This window comes from Epinephelus fuscoguttatus, linkage group LG8 (assembly GCF_011397635.1).
Source record: "Epinephelus fuscoguttatus linkage group LG8, E.fuscoguttatus.final_Chr_v1".
NCBI lineage: Eukaryota > Metazoa > Chordata > Actinopteri > Perciformes > Serranidae > Epinephelus > Epinephelus fuscoguttatus.
The window spans coordinates 16,281,468-16,302,322 of NC_064759.1; the positions used below are offsets into that span (position 1 = coordinate 16,281,468).

Here is a 20,855-nt window from a genome sequence, read left to right on the forward strand (position 1 = left end):
AGTGCAGTGACAGCTTCTCGTTCAGCTGCTAATGTAAGCACAAAGCACGCACCCACAGCAGTGAGCAGTAACTGCTGCGCCAGGTAGTTGATTCAGGCTGAAAGACTGAAAGGTACGTCAGTGACGGCTGTTTAGCTTGTGTTTATTGTTACAAAGATGTTTATTTATGTAATTATTAGAATCAGAGAGCTTGTGGAATGTAGCAAACTCGGCGCTCACACACACTGGATACTGATGCTCCATGCTCTAATGATATTTTTTATATAGTGGGGGTGGGGTTATGTTAAGGATGACCCCAGTCCATCATTGAGCCATGATTTCAGGCCTGCCCAAATAATTCTGGACACAAAAATGGTGAAAAACTGTTACTACACAGTTTTTTCCACACGTTTTTAATAAGTATTTCTAACATCTATAATGTATTTAAAAAGAAATCTCTGGTTTTACTTTATCCAGACTTTAAACTGCATTACCATGCAGTGACAATACAACACTGACATACATTAATGCAGCTTTGATATTCATCGTGATGGATGACACAACAGGGATGGGCAAATCAATACTGGGGGATCAATACTTAAGGTGGTACAAATTTATGAATACTGTACAAAAGGTGGGTGGCTTCATCACTTCCAAATGTCTTCAGTACTTTTGTATAATGTTTGTGCCAGATCAACCCTAAAATGTTTAGCTGGTCTATGTCACGTGACTGTGGAAGCCTATGTGGTATCAGAAAGTAGCGTGCAGCCACACACAGTTGCACACTTCTGCATCAAACATGTGAGTGAACAGCAGAAATGAAACAGCGGGGTGTGGTGCTGTATTTAAATATACAACAAGATGCACTGTTTGTGAAAACCCCATGCAGCAGTTTGTGTAAGCTAATAAGTGTAGTTCTCTCTAAAAATGACCATTATTTAAAAAAAAAATCACATACCCATTTTAGAAATTATCAGTATCTGTATTGTTATATTTAATTTAAAAAGTCTGGCATCAACAATCCCTATTGGACAGCATCAAGAGTGTGCTTATTAATATTTAAACTGTACAGAAATGCAGTGTCAAAGTACATTCAGACTTCTAAAGCTGAGCATCATGGCTTGTAAAACACTTTGCTGTGACAGCAAGTGTATATTATTGTTATATATGTTATGCACAGATGCAGCCCTTTAAATTTGGCTTGAACTCTTGCAGTCAATTTTTTAGAAAGTTTCTTATAAAGAAATTATAATCGCTACTCTGTGTTGGTTGATACTCGATAGGATCTATTTCACAGCTTGGCCCCTCTGAACTACCGGCCACATGTCTGGTTTGTTTAGTGATGCATACACAGCAAAATATGTAATGTGACTAACTAACTTACTGTACTTCAGGGCATATGCGATCTACATCTACTCGAGTCAAAATTTAAGTACCAGCAGTGGAATAACATACTGTATTCTAGTACAGGAACAGATGCACATGTGATAGTGGACTAATGTGTTTGTCTGCATGCCTTTTTTCAGTCTGTTGGCACCACGCTTAGGTCATTTGTCCGAGGTCTATTAGATTATGAAAGAAGATGATAGAGTGTGTCTTTGTAAAACCCACTCTGTAATTGTATTACCACCTTGTCTGTCTGGCAGTGAGGTCAGATTCATGAGAGCCAAGTTAGGCCTGCAACACGCTAAAGCTGTGCGTCCTGGGCATTGTGTGTGTGTGCGTGATTGTGTGCGTGTGTGTTCATTTGTCTCCATTGGTCTGTAAGGGCTGGGTCACTTGGCTGCGTGTCTAACCATGTGGAAATGATTATTAGCCAGCTCTTTTTTAAGAGGCATCGGGGAGACACCAAGAGAGAGAGAGAAAACAGTGGACATAAAAAAGAAAAAAAAGAAAACAAGTGAAAGGTAGATCACTGCGATGGTGTGCGGAGAGCTGCAGAGAAATTAATTTGGGAACAGGGTTTGAGGGAAGGTGTTGGGTGAAGGGTGGGATGCAGAGCTGGTAGGTATTTTCTTTGTGGCTGTTGTTACTCGGAGGGAGTGAAATATCAGTATATTGCTGTGACGGAGTGGAGAAAAGTTAGTGGGGAAAAGAGAATTGAGAACAAGAGAAGAGGGATGAATGTTGGCTGGTATTTAGGTAGGAAGCAAAAGACAGAGAGAAATGGGAAAAAAATGAGGTACTTGGCAGAACTGCATGCTGTAATGTTAATCCTGCTGGCTGGCGCGCGGTGGACTGAACTCTGCCCAGCCTCATTCCTCCTCTCTCCCTCCTCATCCTCCTCTCCCTCCATCACTTTGTGGAGCACTAATGTGTTGATATCATCTCGCGGTTTCCGGCTGCATGATCTCACCCACCGAGGGGACTGATTGAAATACACACTGTCAGTGTGACCGAGTTGATATAGTGATTTGTTTTGGCGGTCTGAGCTGCAGCTTTCATTTTGAGAGAAGCCCCACAGTGGTCAGAGCGTGGTTGTGGCCTGGCGTTTGTTCCCAAAGCTCCTTGTACGAGTCGATCTGACATCACAGTCACACCAAGCCAAGTTTGTGGTCTAAATGTGGCCAATATGTGGTGGCAGTATGGAATTTTCTTCTCAGGCTGGATTGAGGAAGGTCACGCTGAGTGAAAATCTTTTTAGTGGTGCTTGTGTGTGGTCGTTGCAGGCTCAAGGAGCTGCGAGTAAAGATCAGCCCTGACATTCTGCACCAGATCTTATTGTGAGGTTTGAAGAGCTCGTAATTTTCGCTCTGCTCCTTTCATCTAATGTGTTCTCTGTATTTTCCTGCAGTCCCTCTCTCTCGGCTGCCTACTGTGCGCCGTTAGCCAAAGCCAAGTTTCTCTGTTTAACACAACATTGCCCCATTTCTATGTGAATGCTGTGTTGCTGTGGAATCAATATGTACGGTGGTAGAGGAGGGTCGGACTGTTTGTATTGAATTCTCAGTTGTACGTCTGCGTGCTGCCGGCACTGTGGGTTTTGATGTAGTCAGACTTGTTGTGGGTGTGTTTGTATGTGTGCATGTGAATGTTTGGGTGTGGGACTGGGATTTGGTGAACTTTTCAGTTTTTATATAATTATTTAATACTTTTTTGTAGGGAGTTATTTCTCATTTTGTTATCAAACATTTAAAAGCCTGTGTTTCTCTCAGGTTGAGTACTGGAGAGGGGGATGGAGCGTGGTGCCCTGCAGGAGCTGTTTTCCCCAGTGGAGCAGAATACCTTCAGGTCAGATTCTCACTTTACTCTGCTCTGAATTTCACACTAACATTTGGAGTTAGTGCTCAGTACAATCGTGTTGTTTGTTTAAAGAGCATTTAATGTTTATTTCATGATTGTGAAGCCTAACATGTTGGTTAGATTATTGCACTAATAATACATCCATTTAATGATTTCTTAATAACAGCTGTAATCAGCTCAAGACTGCTCTTCAGAGTGATTTTTTTTACAGCTATTTTAAGTTGCTGGGAAATATACTTATTTGCTCTCTCGCTGGGAGCTAGATGAGAAGATTGATACTGTTCTCATATCTGCCCACTAAATATGAGACTAGATCCAGGAGGCAATTAGAGATCCATAAGTCAACAAAAGAAAAAGCTGCTAAGCCCCTGGCTATTGGGCAGCTAGCAGCAAGCTCCCAGCAGGTCTGCACCTGAACTGAAACAACTTGAGCTTCAACAATGAACTCCCCCTGAGGAGTTTCTGCCTCTTGCTTTTGAACAGGAAGCACCTCCTACAGACAAACCAAAGTTAGTGCATAATCATTGAAGTTAAATATGAACAGTATCAGCTGTTTAGTTTGCACATATACACATATATGAAAAGACAATAACAATTAGATAAAAGTTTGAACATTGTGCAGGAGAGGTAGCCAAAAATAGCTTATTGAGATACCTTCCATTAAATATCAGTTGCATAATTCATGTACAGTTTACACAGAAGTTAATGTTCTACAATGAAATCCATGCAGTGTTATTAATGTTTGCTAATCAGAGTCCTTTTCAGATGTTTTTTTTGTTTTGTTTTGGGTTTTTTTTTTTGAATAACAAAAACATCTCAAGGTCCAATGTGTAGGATTTAGGGCATCTATTGGCAGAAATGTTATGTCATACCAATAACTATGTTTTCGTTAATTTATTGTCACCTGAAAATGAAAATTGACGCGTTTTCATCACCTTAGAATGAGCTCTTTATACCTACACACAGAGTGGAACCTCTTTCACAGAGCTTACTGTGTTACTTCTACGGTAGCCCAGACCGGACAAACCAAACACTGTCTCTAAATAGGACCATTTATGTTTTAACGTCGGCCACTGTAGTTCTCCTACAGGGTTAGCACACGGGAGAAGTTTCAGTTTTGCAACCCTGTCACTTAAGATGACACCAAATGGACCTTTGTTAGACTATTCCCTTACTCCTCTCAAAATGGTACGGTCTGAGTTCCCTCTACTACTGTATAAAGCCCATTAGAAGCTCTCACTTCCTGTTTAGTGTTTGGACCCCTGAACAGCAGGTAATATGGATGGGAGGTCATGAAACAAACATTTGGTTGCTAGAAGTTGCATATTACCAATAAATGTATTTGAACATCAAAAAATGAATTTAGTCTTAATTGAATTGTGAATGATGACAGTATTGCACACAGAAATCTGTTAGCACCCTATACCCACATGTGCTTATTATGCTAACTTGACTCAGCCACAGAGGCCTGGGCTACACAACTCAGCAACACAATCAGGAATACAGATCTATTGTGCCAGCAGGATAGAATAAATAATAGAAATGCAGAAACTCAAACTCTGGTCAGTGTGCAGCCCACTCATATAGCTACTCCTACTCTGTTCCTATAGTTTCTCAATCTCATCACTTTATCTTTATCTCCATCTGTTTGTATATATTTTAGTGAGCAACTTGTGTTTTCTGATAATGTATTTCTTGTCTCCTGCAGATAGATCTGCGCAAACTCCACTTCCTGGCTCTGGTTGGTACCCAGGGTCGTCATGCCGACGGGCACGGGCAGGAGTTTGCCCGCAGTTATCGGCTCCGCTATTCCAGAAACGGAGTGAAATGGATTACCTGGAAGGACCGCTGGGGCCAGGAAGTATGCGGGATCTTTTTGTTTTGTTAATTACAACAGAGCTGCAGCCCCCCGTCTCTTTCATGTGTACTGAAACAAAGGACGGTGACAAATCGAACATCATTAAACGAGCTTTGGGGGAATCAAGCAACATTAAGTTGCAGCTGAGTCTCCATTATTGATAGCATACAGCTCAATGTCTGTTTAATATGAATAACATGTTAAACACAGAGGGCTGTAATATTTATCTGCTTTTGATTTATTTATTATTTATTGGCAAGTGGAGCAGTTTGGCATCGAGCCAGCTAAACTTTGTCTGGAAGTAACTTTTCTACTCAGGCAAAAGCAGACTGCCTTTGTGTGTTAATAGCACTATGCAATGAATGTCTTACCTTGTGCACATAAAAGCATCTTTTCTTTGGTAAATGTCCAATATTTTTTCTTTGGTCATAAGTTCTGTATTTGGTTTTGTACTACATTATAGCATGGGGATTTAGACCTCCAAAAGCCAATCTTTCAGAGAAGGAATCATGCTGTTTGTTTTCCCCTTTCAGTTATTATTTCAAATCATTGCCAAACGACTGTATTCACAAATTGCAAAGCCAATATAAATCTTTGGGTGTCGACGACTCCTACAAAAACTGCCAGAGGCTCACACTCCTAACTCAGTCCGTCTTTGAACCTTTGTGTATTAAAGAAAAAGTCACTTCATTTGAGCTCTTCTTAGATTAATCGAATTAAAAGACGCACACTGAATAAAAATGCAGAGCCCTCAGGCAAGGTTCATTCAACCCAGCAGATAACAGGGGAGACGAGCAATGTACTGTGTGATTGAATATTTGTACCTCTCTCCCCAAGGTGGTGTCAGGGAATGAGAATACCTATGATGTTGTGCTGAAAGATCTCGGCCCTCCCATCGTGGCCCGCATGGTGCGCTTCTACCCTCTGGCCGACCGGGTTATGAGTGTTTGCCTTCGGGTGGAGCTCTATGGCTGTGTGTGGAACGGTAAGTGTTTGTGTGGAGGGTGAGAGAGAGACACGAAGAGACTACAGAGATACAAAATATCTTTGCTTTTATGGCTACTTAGGTATTCATTTGGTCTGTATATTCTGAGGCATGCCCTCCGGACTTTGATAAATCAGATCTTGTCTCATATGGTGAAGGTGACTCAGTTTGTTATCATGCTGGATTTATTCCTGTATTAGATTGTAAAAGAGGGATTTATTTGATGGTAATGACTATGAGTGTTTTCACCATACATCCCATGCATTGATTTGAGGCATTGTATCAAATTAACAAGCCTACTGTGGTTTGCCTGGATAAAAGAAGCAACACATTTATAAATGAAATTGGTCTCCATGTTCCCGAGGCGCAGCGCTGACTAGCTGAGTATTTATGACTAGCTCACCTCCTCTCCTGCCCCATCCACCTCCCTCACACAGCGTCAAGCTGCCTGTAAATCAGAAGTCTCACAGAGGCTAAAAGCCCCAGTTCGCGGTCTGTGTCTTCGGGGAGACCATCTTTCTAAAATATGCTTGAATGTGGAGTCAGTGCAGCTCAGTTCACCCTCAAGCCAGAGATTATACAGGATCTACACAATGTCAAGTTTAACGCTCATTCGGCCTCTCATCTCATCTCATGTAAGATATTAAGTAAGGCTGACCCAAATGCTGTGAAGCCTTGAAGGTTTGATCGTTGCCATGGGAACCAGCATGAAAATCAGTACTCAAAAGCTCAGTTTTTTTATTTATATATATTTCTATGAATTATCTCAATTACCCCAAATAGCTGATAATTAAGAAGAAGTTATCCAACATATTTAGTCAAAATAATTCATTATGATTCAACATTGATTATTTTTTTAGTTTCTCTCAGACAAGGACATTTAAACCTAGTGATAGTTTTGTGACTTTGTGACATTGACTTATTCTTCATCTGACATCCATCACCAGCAGTCTAGTGCCACTGAAACTGGGACAGTTTGAACACCTGACAGGTTTACAGATACATCAGCACAGTGTAAAAATCATCAAGCATCTAGTTTCAAAATTTATGAAGATGACCCCCGAAAATTGAGTGCTAGATATATCAAAGGAAACTGGTGTGTCAAAAATCTATAATGAGCAGAGCAAATCACCTGAAATTTTTAAGTAACAGCTTAACGGTCTCGTAAAGTATTCTTTTTCCAAGCTATTATGGCTAATGTGTGACCTGCTAATTGGTTAATTGTCACAGTATTTTAAGTGCATCGACTGTAAGCAGCAACCACTGAGGCAGAAAAATGAAACCAGTGCAGAAGTGCCAAAAACAGTTCATCAAATGGTCTCTTGAGGCTGGCTCCAAAATAGAGTAAATCACCACAGACACCCATGTTTGACTGTTCAGCAGAAATAAACATGTTTACAGCCTGGTACAAAAAAAAACCCCCAAAAAAATGGTTTTGGTCTCTGTAGCTAATTTCAACATCCATGACAACCATATGGGGCAGAATAACTCACCTGTTTATGTTTTATTAAGGCTTAAAGGGCGGGGCTACTTGAGCCACAGGCTGTCTGTGAGGTGTCACATTAGTCTGAGAGTCAGATCCATGCCTCGGTTCTCCACAGCTCCAACATCTTATTCAAATGTGGTCACTTCTGGCTCTAAAAAGAAACAAGATGGCGACGGCTGAAATGCTGAGCCCGAGGCTTCAAAATGGCATTCCACAAACCAATGGATGACATCACACTTGCTACATCCATTAATTTATGTAGTCTGTGATCAGCTGATGTCCCCATTTCTCATTTTCCTCTTTTGAAGCTTTGATTAATTGCAGATTTTTCTTACTGAAGCTTCGATGCCCAAAAACTGGTATTCGTTACAGCCTTAATATTATGGCACCACAGTGTCGTTCCTATGCTGACTGTTTTACATTCAGTTTGGACCTGCACTCTCTCACACACATCTAAGTGCATAATCACATCCACAGACAGAGCAAACAGAGCATACTGCACACGTACTGTAAATCCTAAGTGAAGCGTTGTTTATTATGGGTAGCAGAGCAGCGGGCTGTAGTCCGTGTTGCTGACGTCATCTCTGTTCTCTGGGAGCGAGCTGATTAGCTGTATACTGGAGCGGAGAGGCTTGAGTTTCACTGGTTAATGGTGGCTGGGACCGAGCGGGCCCGAGGAGTGGACCTCTTGGTTTGTTTTACTACTTAAAAACCAGCTGTAGTTGTTTCCCCCGTGGCAGTGATTACTGTTTAATGTTGGCTCAGTGAAAAAGAAAAAAGAAAAAGTGTAGCTGCACATGATGAAAATGAAAAGCTTCATATATTAAAAAAGTTTCACATGCAGCTCGTGCATATCTGTTTCTTAAATAGAAAACTAAAAAATGTTTTGTTTTAGCAATCACAGAGCTAGTGTTGAATATTTTTACATATTTCTGTCACTCAGATGGGTTGAAGGCTTACACAGCTCCAGTGGGTCACGTCATGCACCTGTCTGGCATGCCTGTTTATCTGAACGACTCCACCTACGATGGGGGCACTGAGCAAGGGTAAGATATTCAGTTGCTCCAGGCTTTTTTCTTCTTTTTTTTTTCATTTCTATGTATGAGTAAGTATCTCATCTCCATACATTCCTACAAACTGCTCCTTTGGATCTCGTTTTCATGGAAATACATAATGAAACAGCCACAGCCTTTGGGTGTAAATTGCAACACTTCTTTTGCAAATGTGATTACAATAAACATTCAGGAGTGTTATGACCAACTATGTGGACTCATCAGTGGAATATCAAAATCTTTTCTGCAGCGCTCACCACATCTGTTAGCACTGAAGTCTCAGCCAAATCTTTTCTTTTTTAATATATTTTTTGGGGCATTTTTTAGCCTTTATTTGATAGGACAGACAAGTGTGAAAGGGGGAGAGAGAGGGAGTTACATGCAGCAAAGGGCCACAGGCTGGAGTCGAACCCGGGCCACTGCGGCAACAGCCTTGTACATGCGGCGCCTGCTCTACCACTAAGCCACCGATGCCCCAGCCAAATCTTTTCTTGAAAGTTTGTTTCTGGTGTCCGCCTAATTGAAAGGGACTGCCTTCTTTTTTTTTTTTTTTTTTGTTTTTTTTTTTTTTTTTTAGTTGCTCAGGGATTTGATGTGTTTCCTGGCTGTAATGTTCTGACAGGGAGCAAAGGAGAGGTGAACTAGGAACTGGTGGGGGGCCACACTTGCATGGGCTGTGTGGGTAATGGGGCTGAAATGTTTTGCTAGCGGGTGAGCTAAAACGTTTAATGTGATCCAGACGTATTTGTGGCAGATGTGTGTAGTTCGTGTGCGTGCCAGCTTGTTTGCAAATACAGCTATGTATATATGCTTGTTTATGCACCTTTGCATGCCAGTACGTGAATAAGTTTGTAAATATAAAGTGACAGATTGTCCAGTGTTATTTCTGCACAGGGCTACATGTTAAACCATACAGTGTTGTGTGTGTGCAGGATGCAGTTTGGAGGTTTGGGTCAGCTGTGTGACGGCGTCCTGGGAGGAGACGACTTCATACAAACCAAAGAGCTAAGGGTTTGGCCTGGGTATGACTACCTGGGCTGGAGCCGCGAAGCCCTTGGGCAAGGCAGCGTGGATATTGAGTTCGACTTTGAGAAACCACGTGTCTTCCACAACATGCAGGTAGGCAGTGAAAGCTGGGTTGATGCTGCATGTGTTGTTGTGCGCAAACGAATATGAGAGGGTTATCCAGGGCATTCTTATCCCACTGGAATCTCAGACAGCACGGAGCTGCCTGTAAATCAGAGATGTCATTGAGGCTGAAAGCCTCTGTTTCCGGTCTGTATCCTCAGGGATCTTTGTAAAATATGCTCTATTGTGTATTACAAGGCAACTCAGTTCATCCACAAGCCAGAGATCATGCTGAATCTACTGGATCTCAAGTTTTATGCACATCCAGTCTAACACCTAATCCTGTATCTGATCTGGTGACGGTATCTGTGTGTAAATGAATGTCTGTGCATTTTTGAGCAGGTCGAAACTTCAGCAACACTTAAAGCATGTAGAACAACTTAAAATTGTGCTATATACTACGACTGTTGCTGGAGTTTTGACATTTTTAGACTGTTTCCTTTCTCCAGCTGGTGCATTGTGCCAGAAACCCCCACTCAGCTTTTATGAGCACAATCACTCAAGACCATAAACTCGTCTTACTCCCACTGTACAAAAATGAAGCCAAAATATCTCGGATATGGCTGCTGCCATCTTGTGCTGGTGACATAATTTGAGCCAGAGTCTGTGCAATAGCAGTCTCCATGGTATAGAGTTCCCGCACATACATCCATTTGAGCAATTGCAAACAGTGCCACTGATCACAAGCACACCGACTGGCACACATTTCTCTCAATCATAGCGTCAGTCCCCCTTTTTATAGCTAGTTACATCCACAATAATGACCATTTGAACATATATCAGTGGATGAGAGCTACCTAAAACGACAGAAATCATTTTTGGGAAAGATGTATTTGAAGTGTACTTTGTCCCATCTGCTAACATGGATGGGGCGGGGTTTATGACCTATATTGCAGCCAGCCACCAGGGGACCATCAAGACCTTTTTTCTTCACTTTCGGGGAGCTATCATGTCCTACATCTATTATACAATGCTCAAGGCCCACTCAGCATCCTGCCAAGAACTTAAGCTCCATGTCATTCCCTTCTCTTCTCATTTTTCTTGTCTGTATCTAAACGGTCACCTATCCAATGAGCAAATTTGTGTTTTGGAGGATAGTGAATTCTTGATCTGCCCTACTCTATCTTATCTGCCTCTGATTGGCTTCCCCTAACCCTAACAAATCCCACTCCTCTTGCCTAAACCTAGGAACGTCACCTTTGTTGTAACTGAAAAAGACAATACCTTAGCAAGCTAACTAAGCTAGCTTAATTAAGCTAACTGTGACACCCTCCTGTCCAACAGAAAACAGGCCAGCTCCACGTTGCTTTTCATCTTCATCCTCTCCCTCAGTGTTCACCAGGGGAAGTTAAAGTGAATGCCAATTCAAGAACAAGCTTTGTCTGCTTGCCATTTTGCCTTGCTATATTTGCAATTGTTTTGATGCTGTGTCCGAAGTTTTCGAAGCTTCATGTTGGATGGGTGCTGCTTGTGGTCCGGTTGCTACCTTTTTATAAAGTCCAGGGGCTAAATGCATAAAACTCTGTGTAGATTCATGACTAAATCTGTGCGTAGGCACAACGGTAGAAATGTGCATCTGCAAATTTTTTTGTAAGATGTAAAAAGCTGTGTGTACAACTAAATCTGTTTTATAAATCTCAATCATTGAGGCTCTGGGTACATGTGCATGGGTCTAATTTCCACCCACACAAACAGCTTTTTGCATATTGATACTTGTGCCTCTCCGCCACTCATTAGACCTGTCAGTGAGGAATCTGGCAAAGAAAGTGTGGTTTCTCCAAGTGTGATGCATTGTGAGGTTCTCCACTGGTGCCAGAGCTGCTGTCATTGCACACAACAGTGTTTATTTATAGTGTTCGTGCCATTAATTCACATTTCTGCAAACCATTGTCGCGGCAAATCTAAATCATCATTATTATTACATGGATGATCAATGATTCATTCGTGGGGCTCATGTTGAAACTGACTTTGCAAAGTGCAGCACAGGTTTATCCCTCATTAGTTGTTTTAAATTAAATGTATAAATGCTCCTTTGATTGACATTTTACAGAGTGCTATGTAGACTGCAAAAATTGCAACCTAAAAACAATGTTATATGTCTAAACTTGTGTACAACTGATTTGAAGGATGTATGAGGTGCGCGCATTCTTATGGCAAATTTCTCTTTAATTAATACCAGTTTTTTTTGTGCATACACATCTGACCAATGACCTCACCAGCACACTGTTACTAGCTCGGGGCTACACACCAATGTCCAAAGGTTGCAGTCCAGGAACGTCAAGAGCACAGCAAAATAAAAAGAAAGTAAGAAAATCCAGGCAGAGGGCAGAGACTCAGCAGATAAATACACCACCACACACTTCAAGTGGGTGATTGAGAGGAATTACATTTGTATAAGTCTACACATTGTTTTGTTTTTGTTTTTTAGGAAAACCCTACATAGTGTGCCTTTAATGAGAAAGAACAGCACACAATACAAGCTTTACAGATTCATGGCATGCTCCCTCTTTAGAGGAGATGATTAAATTTCAGAGCACCTTGAGGCATAAATCTAAATATTAAAGAAGTAAAAGGGATTTAATTTAACTTTTTTATAAGTCCTTAATGTTTTAAAATGAGATCCCATAAATGATTCTCATGTGGTATTTGAAGAAAAGTAAGCAGACAAAGAGCAGTTTGTTAATTAATACCTAGATTTGGTTAATTAATTACCTCATTATCACAATACAAGCATGTCATTGTGTTTGTGGCAGAACATCAGGCTGATTGTTTCTTTTTGCATCTGATGAAACTCCTCAGCAGTTCTTGCAGCACTAATCAGTACGACCTCTAAAACAAACTCCCAACAGCAGAGTTATGTGTCTGCCATCCCACCAGGAAAGCAGCACTTTGACCAGAATAGCTCCGCAGCCATTTAATTAGTTTTAATGCGCCATTGTTTATCGTGGGACAGCGCATCTGTGCTCAGCTCTAAGGGTGCCACCGAGTTGCATCACAGACTGTTTGTGCGTCTGTGTGGCTTTTGGGGTTAGTTTGTGGAGCAAGAGGGGGGGTGATAATATGAAGCAACCCGGTTTGAATTATAACTGTGTTGTCTCATTGGACGCCGGTTGGAATGTCGGTTTGGGAGGGATTCACCCTATACATGTGCATACTGAACAGCACGAATCCCCAGTCAGTGTTAAAAAGTGACAAGTAATCTTTTAGAGGTTTCGTTTTGACTGGGATCCAAAATATCTGGATGTTGTCGCTCCGCTTTTTTTTCTTTCACATATTTATTATTATTCTAGTGTTTCTCAGTTACCTTCTTAAAATCTTTCCCAGCGGTATTCCCTGTGTTTTTCTTACCCTTATCCTGTTTTCCTGCCTTCTCCCCAGTGGTTTTCCCTCACTAACCTCAGCTGACATACGTCGTTATGCTGGCCTGGCAGAGCGGATATGTCAGACACACAGGTCAAATAAATAAAGAGTGGGAACCTGAACCTAATTCTGGTTCGACTTGTCTCTGTGGTTCCTTAACCTGCACCTAATCACTCTCCCAAAGGGAAATCTGCTCTTTGACCTTTTGCCAGTCATAACCTACATTTCCTACAGGATCTTTAACACACTCTGAATTTCCTTTGTAAAGCTCCAGCTCTGTCTTTGGGGAAATTTATGTAAAACTTTCCTCTGTAAACTCACGTGGAGGACGGGGCAACGAAACAAAAAGATCAGAGCGAACTCGTGAATGTAGGTTAGATTTATGATGAAACAAGCGAAACATAATGAATGCAGTGTTATGCTCTCAAATTAAGCTTTGTGCAGGTCATTGGAGCTGTTTTCCCTAAAGGAGTAGTGAATTACTTTGGCTCTGTTGACTTATTAGACCCCCACCGCTACCACTAACATACAATACATACCCCCGCCCCCCCATTCTGTCGCCTTCCAGATAGAGTCAGTTACATGTCAACTCAGCATCTGGTGCAGCTGTTCTTCCTGCCTTTTGCATGTGTGTGTGCATTAACATGTGGATTAGGTTAGAGTGGCTGGCCTCGCGCTAAGTGTGAGGTTAATAGCTAACCTGTCAGAGCAGCTCTTCTCTCTGAGAGGAAAAAAAAACCTCCCACCATCTCCTCCTTACTTGTCTATCTCTCAGATCTATAGTTTTGACCTCTCGTTTGCTCATTCTAACGTCCTCCTCATTCTTCTCTTGTCTCCTGAAGCTCCTCTTCCTCCTTCCAGCCACAATGACGCCTCATATATTAGATCAGCTTTTATAGATTCTTCTTCTTCTCTTCGGCCTTTCCCTGCTTGTAAAAATAGGAAAGATATATCATTTGCTCTCCCCCATCGGTCTTCTGGCATATACCTTCTTTTCTTGCATCCGTTCTTTCCCCCCCTGTTTTCTAATTTTGTTAATTTGTAGTCGTGCTCAGCTCTAAAGTCGTGCCAAAGCAATTACAGTTGAACAGGATGAGGATGTGTCATTAATTTTGTGTGTTAACTGAATCTCTTCGCGCCTCTCCACAAGGAAATTGGGGCCTTAGCCATTCATTCATTATACTGAGTTTTTTCAGATATTTGCAGGAGGGTTGAGTTAATTTAGGTGTGTAGATAATTAAAGGATTGCATCTTCACACCTGTCTTTTTTCTATTCCATTCTCTTCTGTCCTTCCTTTTAGGTGCACAGTAACAACCGCCACACTCAGGGCGTCCGAGTCTTCAGCAAGGTAGAGTGTCTTTTTAAGCCTGGCATCCTCCAGCAGTGGTCCCCCGAGCTCACTCTGCCCGTGCCCCTTGAGGATCTTAAAGACCCCTCCTCTCGACCCATCTCCCTCCCACTGGGTGGCCGGCTGGCTCAGATCCTCCGCTGCAAATTCCACTTTGCTGACCGCTGGCTGCTCATCAGCGAGATATCTTTCCTCTCTGGTAAGAAACAGGATTGAATGGATTAGTTTTTATGTCTCTGCACCAGTGACAGAGGCATTATGTGTTCAGGTTGTCTGTCTACTTATCCGTTCCGTTCTTGTGAGCGCGATATCTCAAGAACACCTCGAGGGAATATCCTGACATTTGGCACAAATGTCCGTTTGGACTCAACAATGAACCGATCAGATTTGAGTGGTTCAAAGGTCACTGTGACCTCACATAACTCAAGAATTCATATGTTAATTGTGACAAAATGTCACACAAATGTCTAACAGGATAAAATAATGAAGTGAAGACACTTAATATCCAAAATGTCAAAGGTCAGCTTCACAGTGACATCATAATGTTCTGCTAGAATACTTTTCTGGCCGTTTTTCAGTGTCTTAACTTCACATTTGTTCAGATACTCAATTAGTGAAACTAATTTTGGGTGTCCACCTTGAATCTGTGCTGATTGATTGCTGATCTGTACTGCCGGGTTAAAGATGTGTGTGAAGCATCTATGTTTTACAATATTTGGCTTTGCAGCAACATCCATATTAGAAGTGCTGTCAACTGGACATGGCTACTATGAGTCTGGACAGACATTGATTCAAACTGCAGTTTGACTGATTGGTGGAGGCATACGTACGTGTTTCTGTGGCTCTGACAGTTTTTCTTTCACAGAGGCTTTGCACATATCCTAGCAACTATGCCTGGCACTGTCCAGCAGAGATTTGGCTGTGCCCAAACAATACCTAAATACAGACAATGGGAAATAGACACTTGAAAAAGATTGTTGTGATGTGGGTATAAGTCCAGTCAGCATTCTGGAAATGCTGAGTAAACGTCAAGTTGAGTGACACTCAATAATCTGATGAGCTTGGTTTGTTTCTGGACTTACTGTGACAGAATCACAAGCAGAATAAAGTTTTTGTCCTTGCTGTGTGCTTATTATCGATTTTAAGGTATCACATATTTTACAGCTAAGGACCTTGTCCAGACTCTGGCTGGGATCCAACTGAAAAATAATGCTGCTGTGCTCAACAAAAAACAATAGGAAGGGGCTACGCTGAACATAGATGTTCTAGGAGTTATTTTATACCGTCCTTATTAGTTTTAAAGTTTATCAGAACCATAAATTTGAAATTACCTATTTTTGTGTTGTCTTGTCTTCTCTATCTCTACCATTTTATGGGCTGAAACAGATCCACGCAACAAACATAAAGGTGGTTTCGATATCTTCAGCAAAGGCAGGATTTATGCTTATCTGATTAGAAGTCAGATAGAGGACTTGTCTGCTGCTCCTCCAACTGAGATTGCAGTGACTAATTAAACTGTCCCGTCTACTCAAAAAGGCTGTCAGTTTTAGCGTGATAAGAATCAGTAAAGTGCTCAGTAATCACACCGGACTCAGGTAGCTAAAATGAAGTGACCCAGAGGTGGCACGTCTGGGTGCTGGGCTCGTGCCAGACTGGTAATAAATGACAAGCAAGAGCTGTTGCACCAGTAGCCACATCAGTACGCTTTGTCACAACACGGGCAGAAAGCCAGTATTAGGGCTTCAAACTGGAGGCTACACCTCCACAACTACCAAATGTTGCATAAGGCTCTCATATGGGACTGAGCTAATTTATGTTTGCTCCTCTAATACCAGATTGTGGTCAACTTTTAGCAACAATTGCATTACATATATCCATGGATTGCTCAGTAGCCTACGCCCTTGGTGTACCTTACAATACTATTCAAGCGCACAGGATAATCCACACATTATTTATACACTCAGTGTTCCACTCATTATTTCGGTTGTTGCCCAAACAACACAGATTTACAGGTGCTAGTATGAGGTGGAGGATGTCACCTCATCTCACTGTGCACTGGCATCTGGGATCAGCGCTGTTACGCACACAGCAGCACAGCCTCTGATTCATAGACAGACTCAGCCCAGTGTATCATCGGATACATCTTGTGCTCTGTAGACTTCAGCTGGTGACTAAAAACAACATGAACCCATTCCAGTGTGAATAAATGGATAAATAATAAGACATTCAGTTTTGGATTTATTAGTTTTATAAAGCCTAAAAAAAACACTGCTGTTCCATGCAGGATTGCAAAGTTTCTGAAACGAATACGATAGTACTACGATTTGGGAAGCTACAGTGGTTAGCGGTACAGCTATTCAAAATCATTTTCAAGATTACAGCACTCCGGCGATATTTTAATAGAGTGCTTTAATGTTGTATGCAACATCAACAGCCTCGGTGGGTTGATGTTGATTATAAATTATGTGGTATCGGACTAGTGCATGGACTTGAGTCCTCATCAATACCTGATCGAGTATTTTAGGCGGCATCTTAGGCATTTCAGATACTTGCATCAGTATGAGAACAACCCTAGATGTTGCTATTAAATACACAAAAACAAAACAGTGATTGTTAGTTGGCCAGTTGATTTAGGTTTGCCAAGATAACAGTCTGTCAATACACAATCATTCAGATTAACCAATAAGAAATGCAATGAGTCAAAACAACATATTTAACATAATCTTCTGAGATGAATACTGAAACACAACCAGCTGTGACCACATCCACTGTTTCCCAACAGCCGAGGACATTCAGACAGTATGTTGTGCCATATCAAAGCCTCTAAACATATAAAACATGATTCATATTTATTAAACTGTCTTCCTCTTTTCCTCCTTATCCAGAGCCGTTTGAGGAGGACGTCACAGACACTGATTCATTTCCTCCTAATCTTCCCAAGATTCCCACCACCAGCTCCTCTCCTCCTCTCGTCAACCACACCTCCTCCTCTCCCACGTCGAGCCACAGCTCCTCCAACACCACCACCACCACCAGCCCATCTGGTGAGTCCTGCTGTTCCTCCTCTTCCTCTTTATCCTCCTTCTCTCCACCCTCCAAATCTTTGTGTATTTACCATCCATCTTTACACCAGCCATTCTTTCTCAGTTGTCCCTTTTTCATCACCCATCATACTGCTTCAACTACATTACTGCTCTCTAATTCCCCTGATCTCTCCCTCATCACCTCTAGTCTCTGCGCTCGTCTTTTTCTCCGCAGTTGTGATGAGTGTGAGCATGTCGGCAGTGTGTCTAAGCCATGTGTCTAAAGCAGAGCCAAAGGCAGGCAGTGCCAAAGGAGGCCCACGTCTGACTCGCCTCTCTCTTTATCACAAGTTCTGAAATCCTTTGGCCTTGAGCCAAACATTTGCTGAACCTAAGTCAGCACCGGATGCTTATCTTAAACTTTTCATTGTACTTAAAGGGTAGGAGAAATCTGGCTTAAAATTAAAGGTCAAATGTTTTAATTTGAAATACTTAAGTTTTTCCGTATTTCTGTCTGGCTTTAAAAAAGTTGCTTTAAACTTTTAGTGATTTTCATTTACATGGATGAGACGCCAAATGAGCCCGAATCCTGCTATCTGTGATTTCCTCTCCTCATCACCCTCTTCTGAGTCTTCACCACCTTTCTTCTCACACATTCCTCCTTTGTTCATCCCTCGCTCCTCCAGAACCCCCCACCACCACCTCCTTCATGACGGACACCACTGGTAACTGGACACTGTCAGGTGAGAGCGAAAAAACAAACAAAACAAAAAAAACAACACAGAGAGGATGAACAGAGGGACAGGAGTTAGCTCCATCCGCTCTGGCCCTCGTCCAGCATCTTAAACTGTCCCTCTGCTCAGTAGAGAGTATGAAGTATAATGGTGGAGGGAATGCAGGGGCAGGCTTTGGCACTGGGCTCTGTCCCCAGGGTTTGAAGATATACAGCTGTAGGAAGAACACTAACAGCTATAGTACATTATATTTATGTACAATAACAACTTGGCTTCCTGCGGTCTCACAAACTGCATGTTTTTTTCGAGGAACTGGCTCTGTTCTACACAGCTAAACAATACCAGGCATTTTAAAAGCTGGAAATGGTTTTCTGTGGCGTGTATGCTGCTTTGTCCTTGTTACTGGCTGTGGTTGAACGGCTTTGTTTGGGTTTATTTATTACCCGCATGGTGTTGAACTGACAGTGTGAGAGAGTGAGAGAAAGCGGGTTGTTTTCTGTTGTGACAATGTGGTGTGTAAATCTTTGGTGTGTGGGTATGAGTGTGTGCTTGCAGGTGTATATTTGTGTATGCACATAAACGCATCATATATGGTGTGTGCCTGTTTTTTAAGTCTTTTTAACTGAGCTATAAGAGTTTAGCGCAGTTCCATCCCTCATTCAAATAGCATGCCACATTTGACCTTCAAGGGAGGAATAAAAAATAACCGTATGATTCGGATTAATATTTAACTACAAAGGCGAAGCAAAACAGTGTTTGCATTCTGTTCTCAAAGCAGCAGGCAATGAGCCCTGTGGTACGAGCGGGCGTACTGGATGCATACAAACACAGACAGCTCTCATCAGATGTTTAGTAGGCTTGATGAAAGCATGTTGGTGTGTGTGACCCCAGCGAGTGCGTGACTGTGCTGAAAGAGATAGTGCACACAGACTGAGCAGTGCATTAACTCATCCCAGCATAGTCGTCTCCACACACCACATCAGACCTGCAAATAACACCAGGTTTCAGATAATTGAGCTTGTACTATTTTTCCACCCTTTTTTTTTTTTTTTTTCCCTCATCCAGATGCAGAATTTGGTGCCAACACTCCAAGGGCGGGGCTTCCTGTAGCCAAGGATGACAGCAGTAATACAGCTATTCTGATTGGCTGCCTGGTGGGCATCATCCTGCTGCTGCTGGCTGTGATAGCTGTCATTCTGTGGAGGCAGTACTGGAAAAAGATACTGGGCAAGGTGAGTCATTGATTCGTCACGTTTTGCCTGTCGCTGACTGATAAAATCATGTTTTCGTTCACTGATACATATTCTCATTGGCGACATTAGTTTCCCTTAACACCCAAATAAACAATTTGTCTTCTGACTTGGCATAGGACCTTATTTTATAAAATAACATTTTCCATCCAGCACGATTTGTTGGGTGTCAGTTGTGTTTATAGGTTTGTATGTGTTTGTAGGTGTGGCAGCAACACTGTCCACAGCACTGAAAGGGAGTAGAGGAGATCGATAGAGAGACAGACGAACAGAAAGTGTCACTAACTTTGTTTTCCGTGGTTGTAGACAGAATTTTCAGCTTTACATTTATCCTAAAATGGGTAACATGTCATAATTTAATGGGAGAAATTTTTTTTAATATGACTGATTATGCAGCTCACATACAATATGCTAGCAGCACCTAGACAAGCTTTAAAACCTCTTGAACAAAGTGGAGTGATCAGACCAAAACATGAATTTGATAATGATCAAAAACACAAGGCCAAGTCAACCCCTCAGAGGCTACAGCATCAAAAACTGAAAATTCTGGAGAGGCCATCACAGTCTCCTGACCTCAGTACCTTTTGAGCCACTTTGGGGAGATCTGAAACGTGTGGTTAATGCAAGAATACCTAAGAATTTACAGGACCTGGAGGCTTTATGCCAAGAAGAATGGGCGGCTTTACCACCTGCTAAAATAAAAGGCTTTGTCAACAACTATTACAAAAGACTGCAAGCTGTCATTGATGCTGAAAGGGGCACTACACAGTGTTAGGAACTAAGGGTGTGCAAACCTTTGAACAGGGACTATCTCATTTTTTCAGTTTCTTTATTGCCATGTTTTGTTTAATGATTGTGCTGCTCTGTGATGCCTTACAGTTTAATTTGAATCCAATTAAATATAAAGGAAATGTGTTTAGCCTTGTCACTGATGTTTTCTTAAAGGAATGGTACACATCTCACAACTTTTGCCAGGTTATGTGAACTTATGAGCAGAACTGTATGTAAAATCACACCTTTAGCACCCCCATATAGCCCAGATGGAATAATACTTTGTTTTGTAACCACGTTTTCAAGCAACTGCGACAATTTGACTGTGAGATCAGCAGTCGAATCAGGCTCCTCAGATTGAATCGTCAGTAGTCATCTATTCTGGGTCAGTCAGTCAAGATTGGGGTCACATGCAATGCCTTTCTTTATTTATTAAGCAGATGTTCCTATTTCAAGTTGGTCGTACTCTTGGTTTTAGCATCTATCTCTGAGATGTCTCTTACCACCCTAGTACAATGGAGGTGAATTAAATTTTGTTTGTGTTGCGCAAAGCGCTACATCTTCTTGATTTACCAGAAACAATGTCTCCCTTACTCTGGATAAATTCATAGATCTCGCTGTTAACAGCTTTCACTTA

At 41.8% G+C, this 20,855-nt stretch overlaps 1 protein-coding gene across 4 annotated transcripts in view; it reads left to right on the forward strand.

Annotated features, from left to right (window-relative positions):
- ddr1 (discoidin domain receptor tyrosine kinase 1) overlaps nucleotides 1-20,855 on the forward strand; it is a 53,811-nt gene that overhangs the window by 20,103 nt on the left and 12,853 nt on the right. For 3 of the 4 annotated variants that reach the window (XM_049583581.1, XM_049583582.1, XM_049583585.1), the window contains 9 exons: nucleotides 3,135-3,210; nucleotides 4,931-5,083; nucleotides 5,918-6,065; nucleotides 8,495-8,597; nucleotides 9,536-9,722; nucleotides 14,393-14,639; nucleotides 17,326-17,484; nucleotides 18,150-18,206; nucleotides 19,263-19,429. In XM_049583581.1, the coding sequence (XP_049439538.1) occupies nucleotides 3,135-3,210; nucleotides 4,931-5,083; nucleotides 5,918-6,065; nucleotides 8,495-8,597; nucleotides 9,536-9,722; nucleotides 14,393-14,639; nucleotides 17,326-17,484; nucleotides 18,150-18,206; nucleotides 19,263-19,429 (1,297 nt within the window). The remainder of the gene's footprint in view (nucleotides 1-3,134; nucleotides 3,211-4,930; nucleotides 5,084-5,917; nucleotides 6,066-8,494; nucleotides 8,598-9,535; nucleotides 9,723-14,392; nucleotides 14,640-17,325; nucleotides 17,485-18,149; nucleotides 18,207-19,262; nucleotides 19,430-20,855) is intronic. The other variant, XM_049583583.1, reaches the window with a different exon arrangement.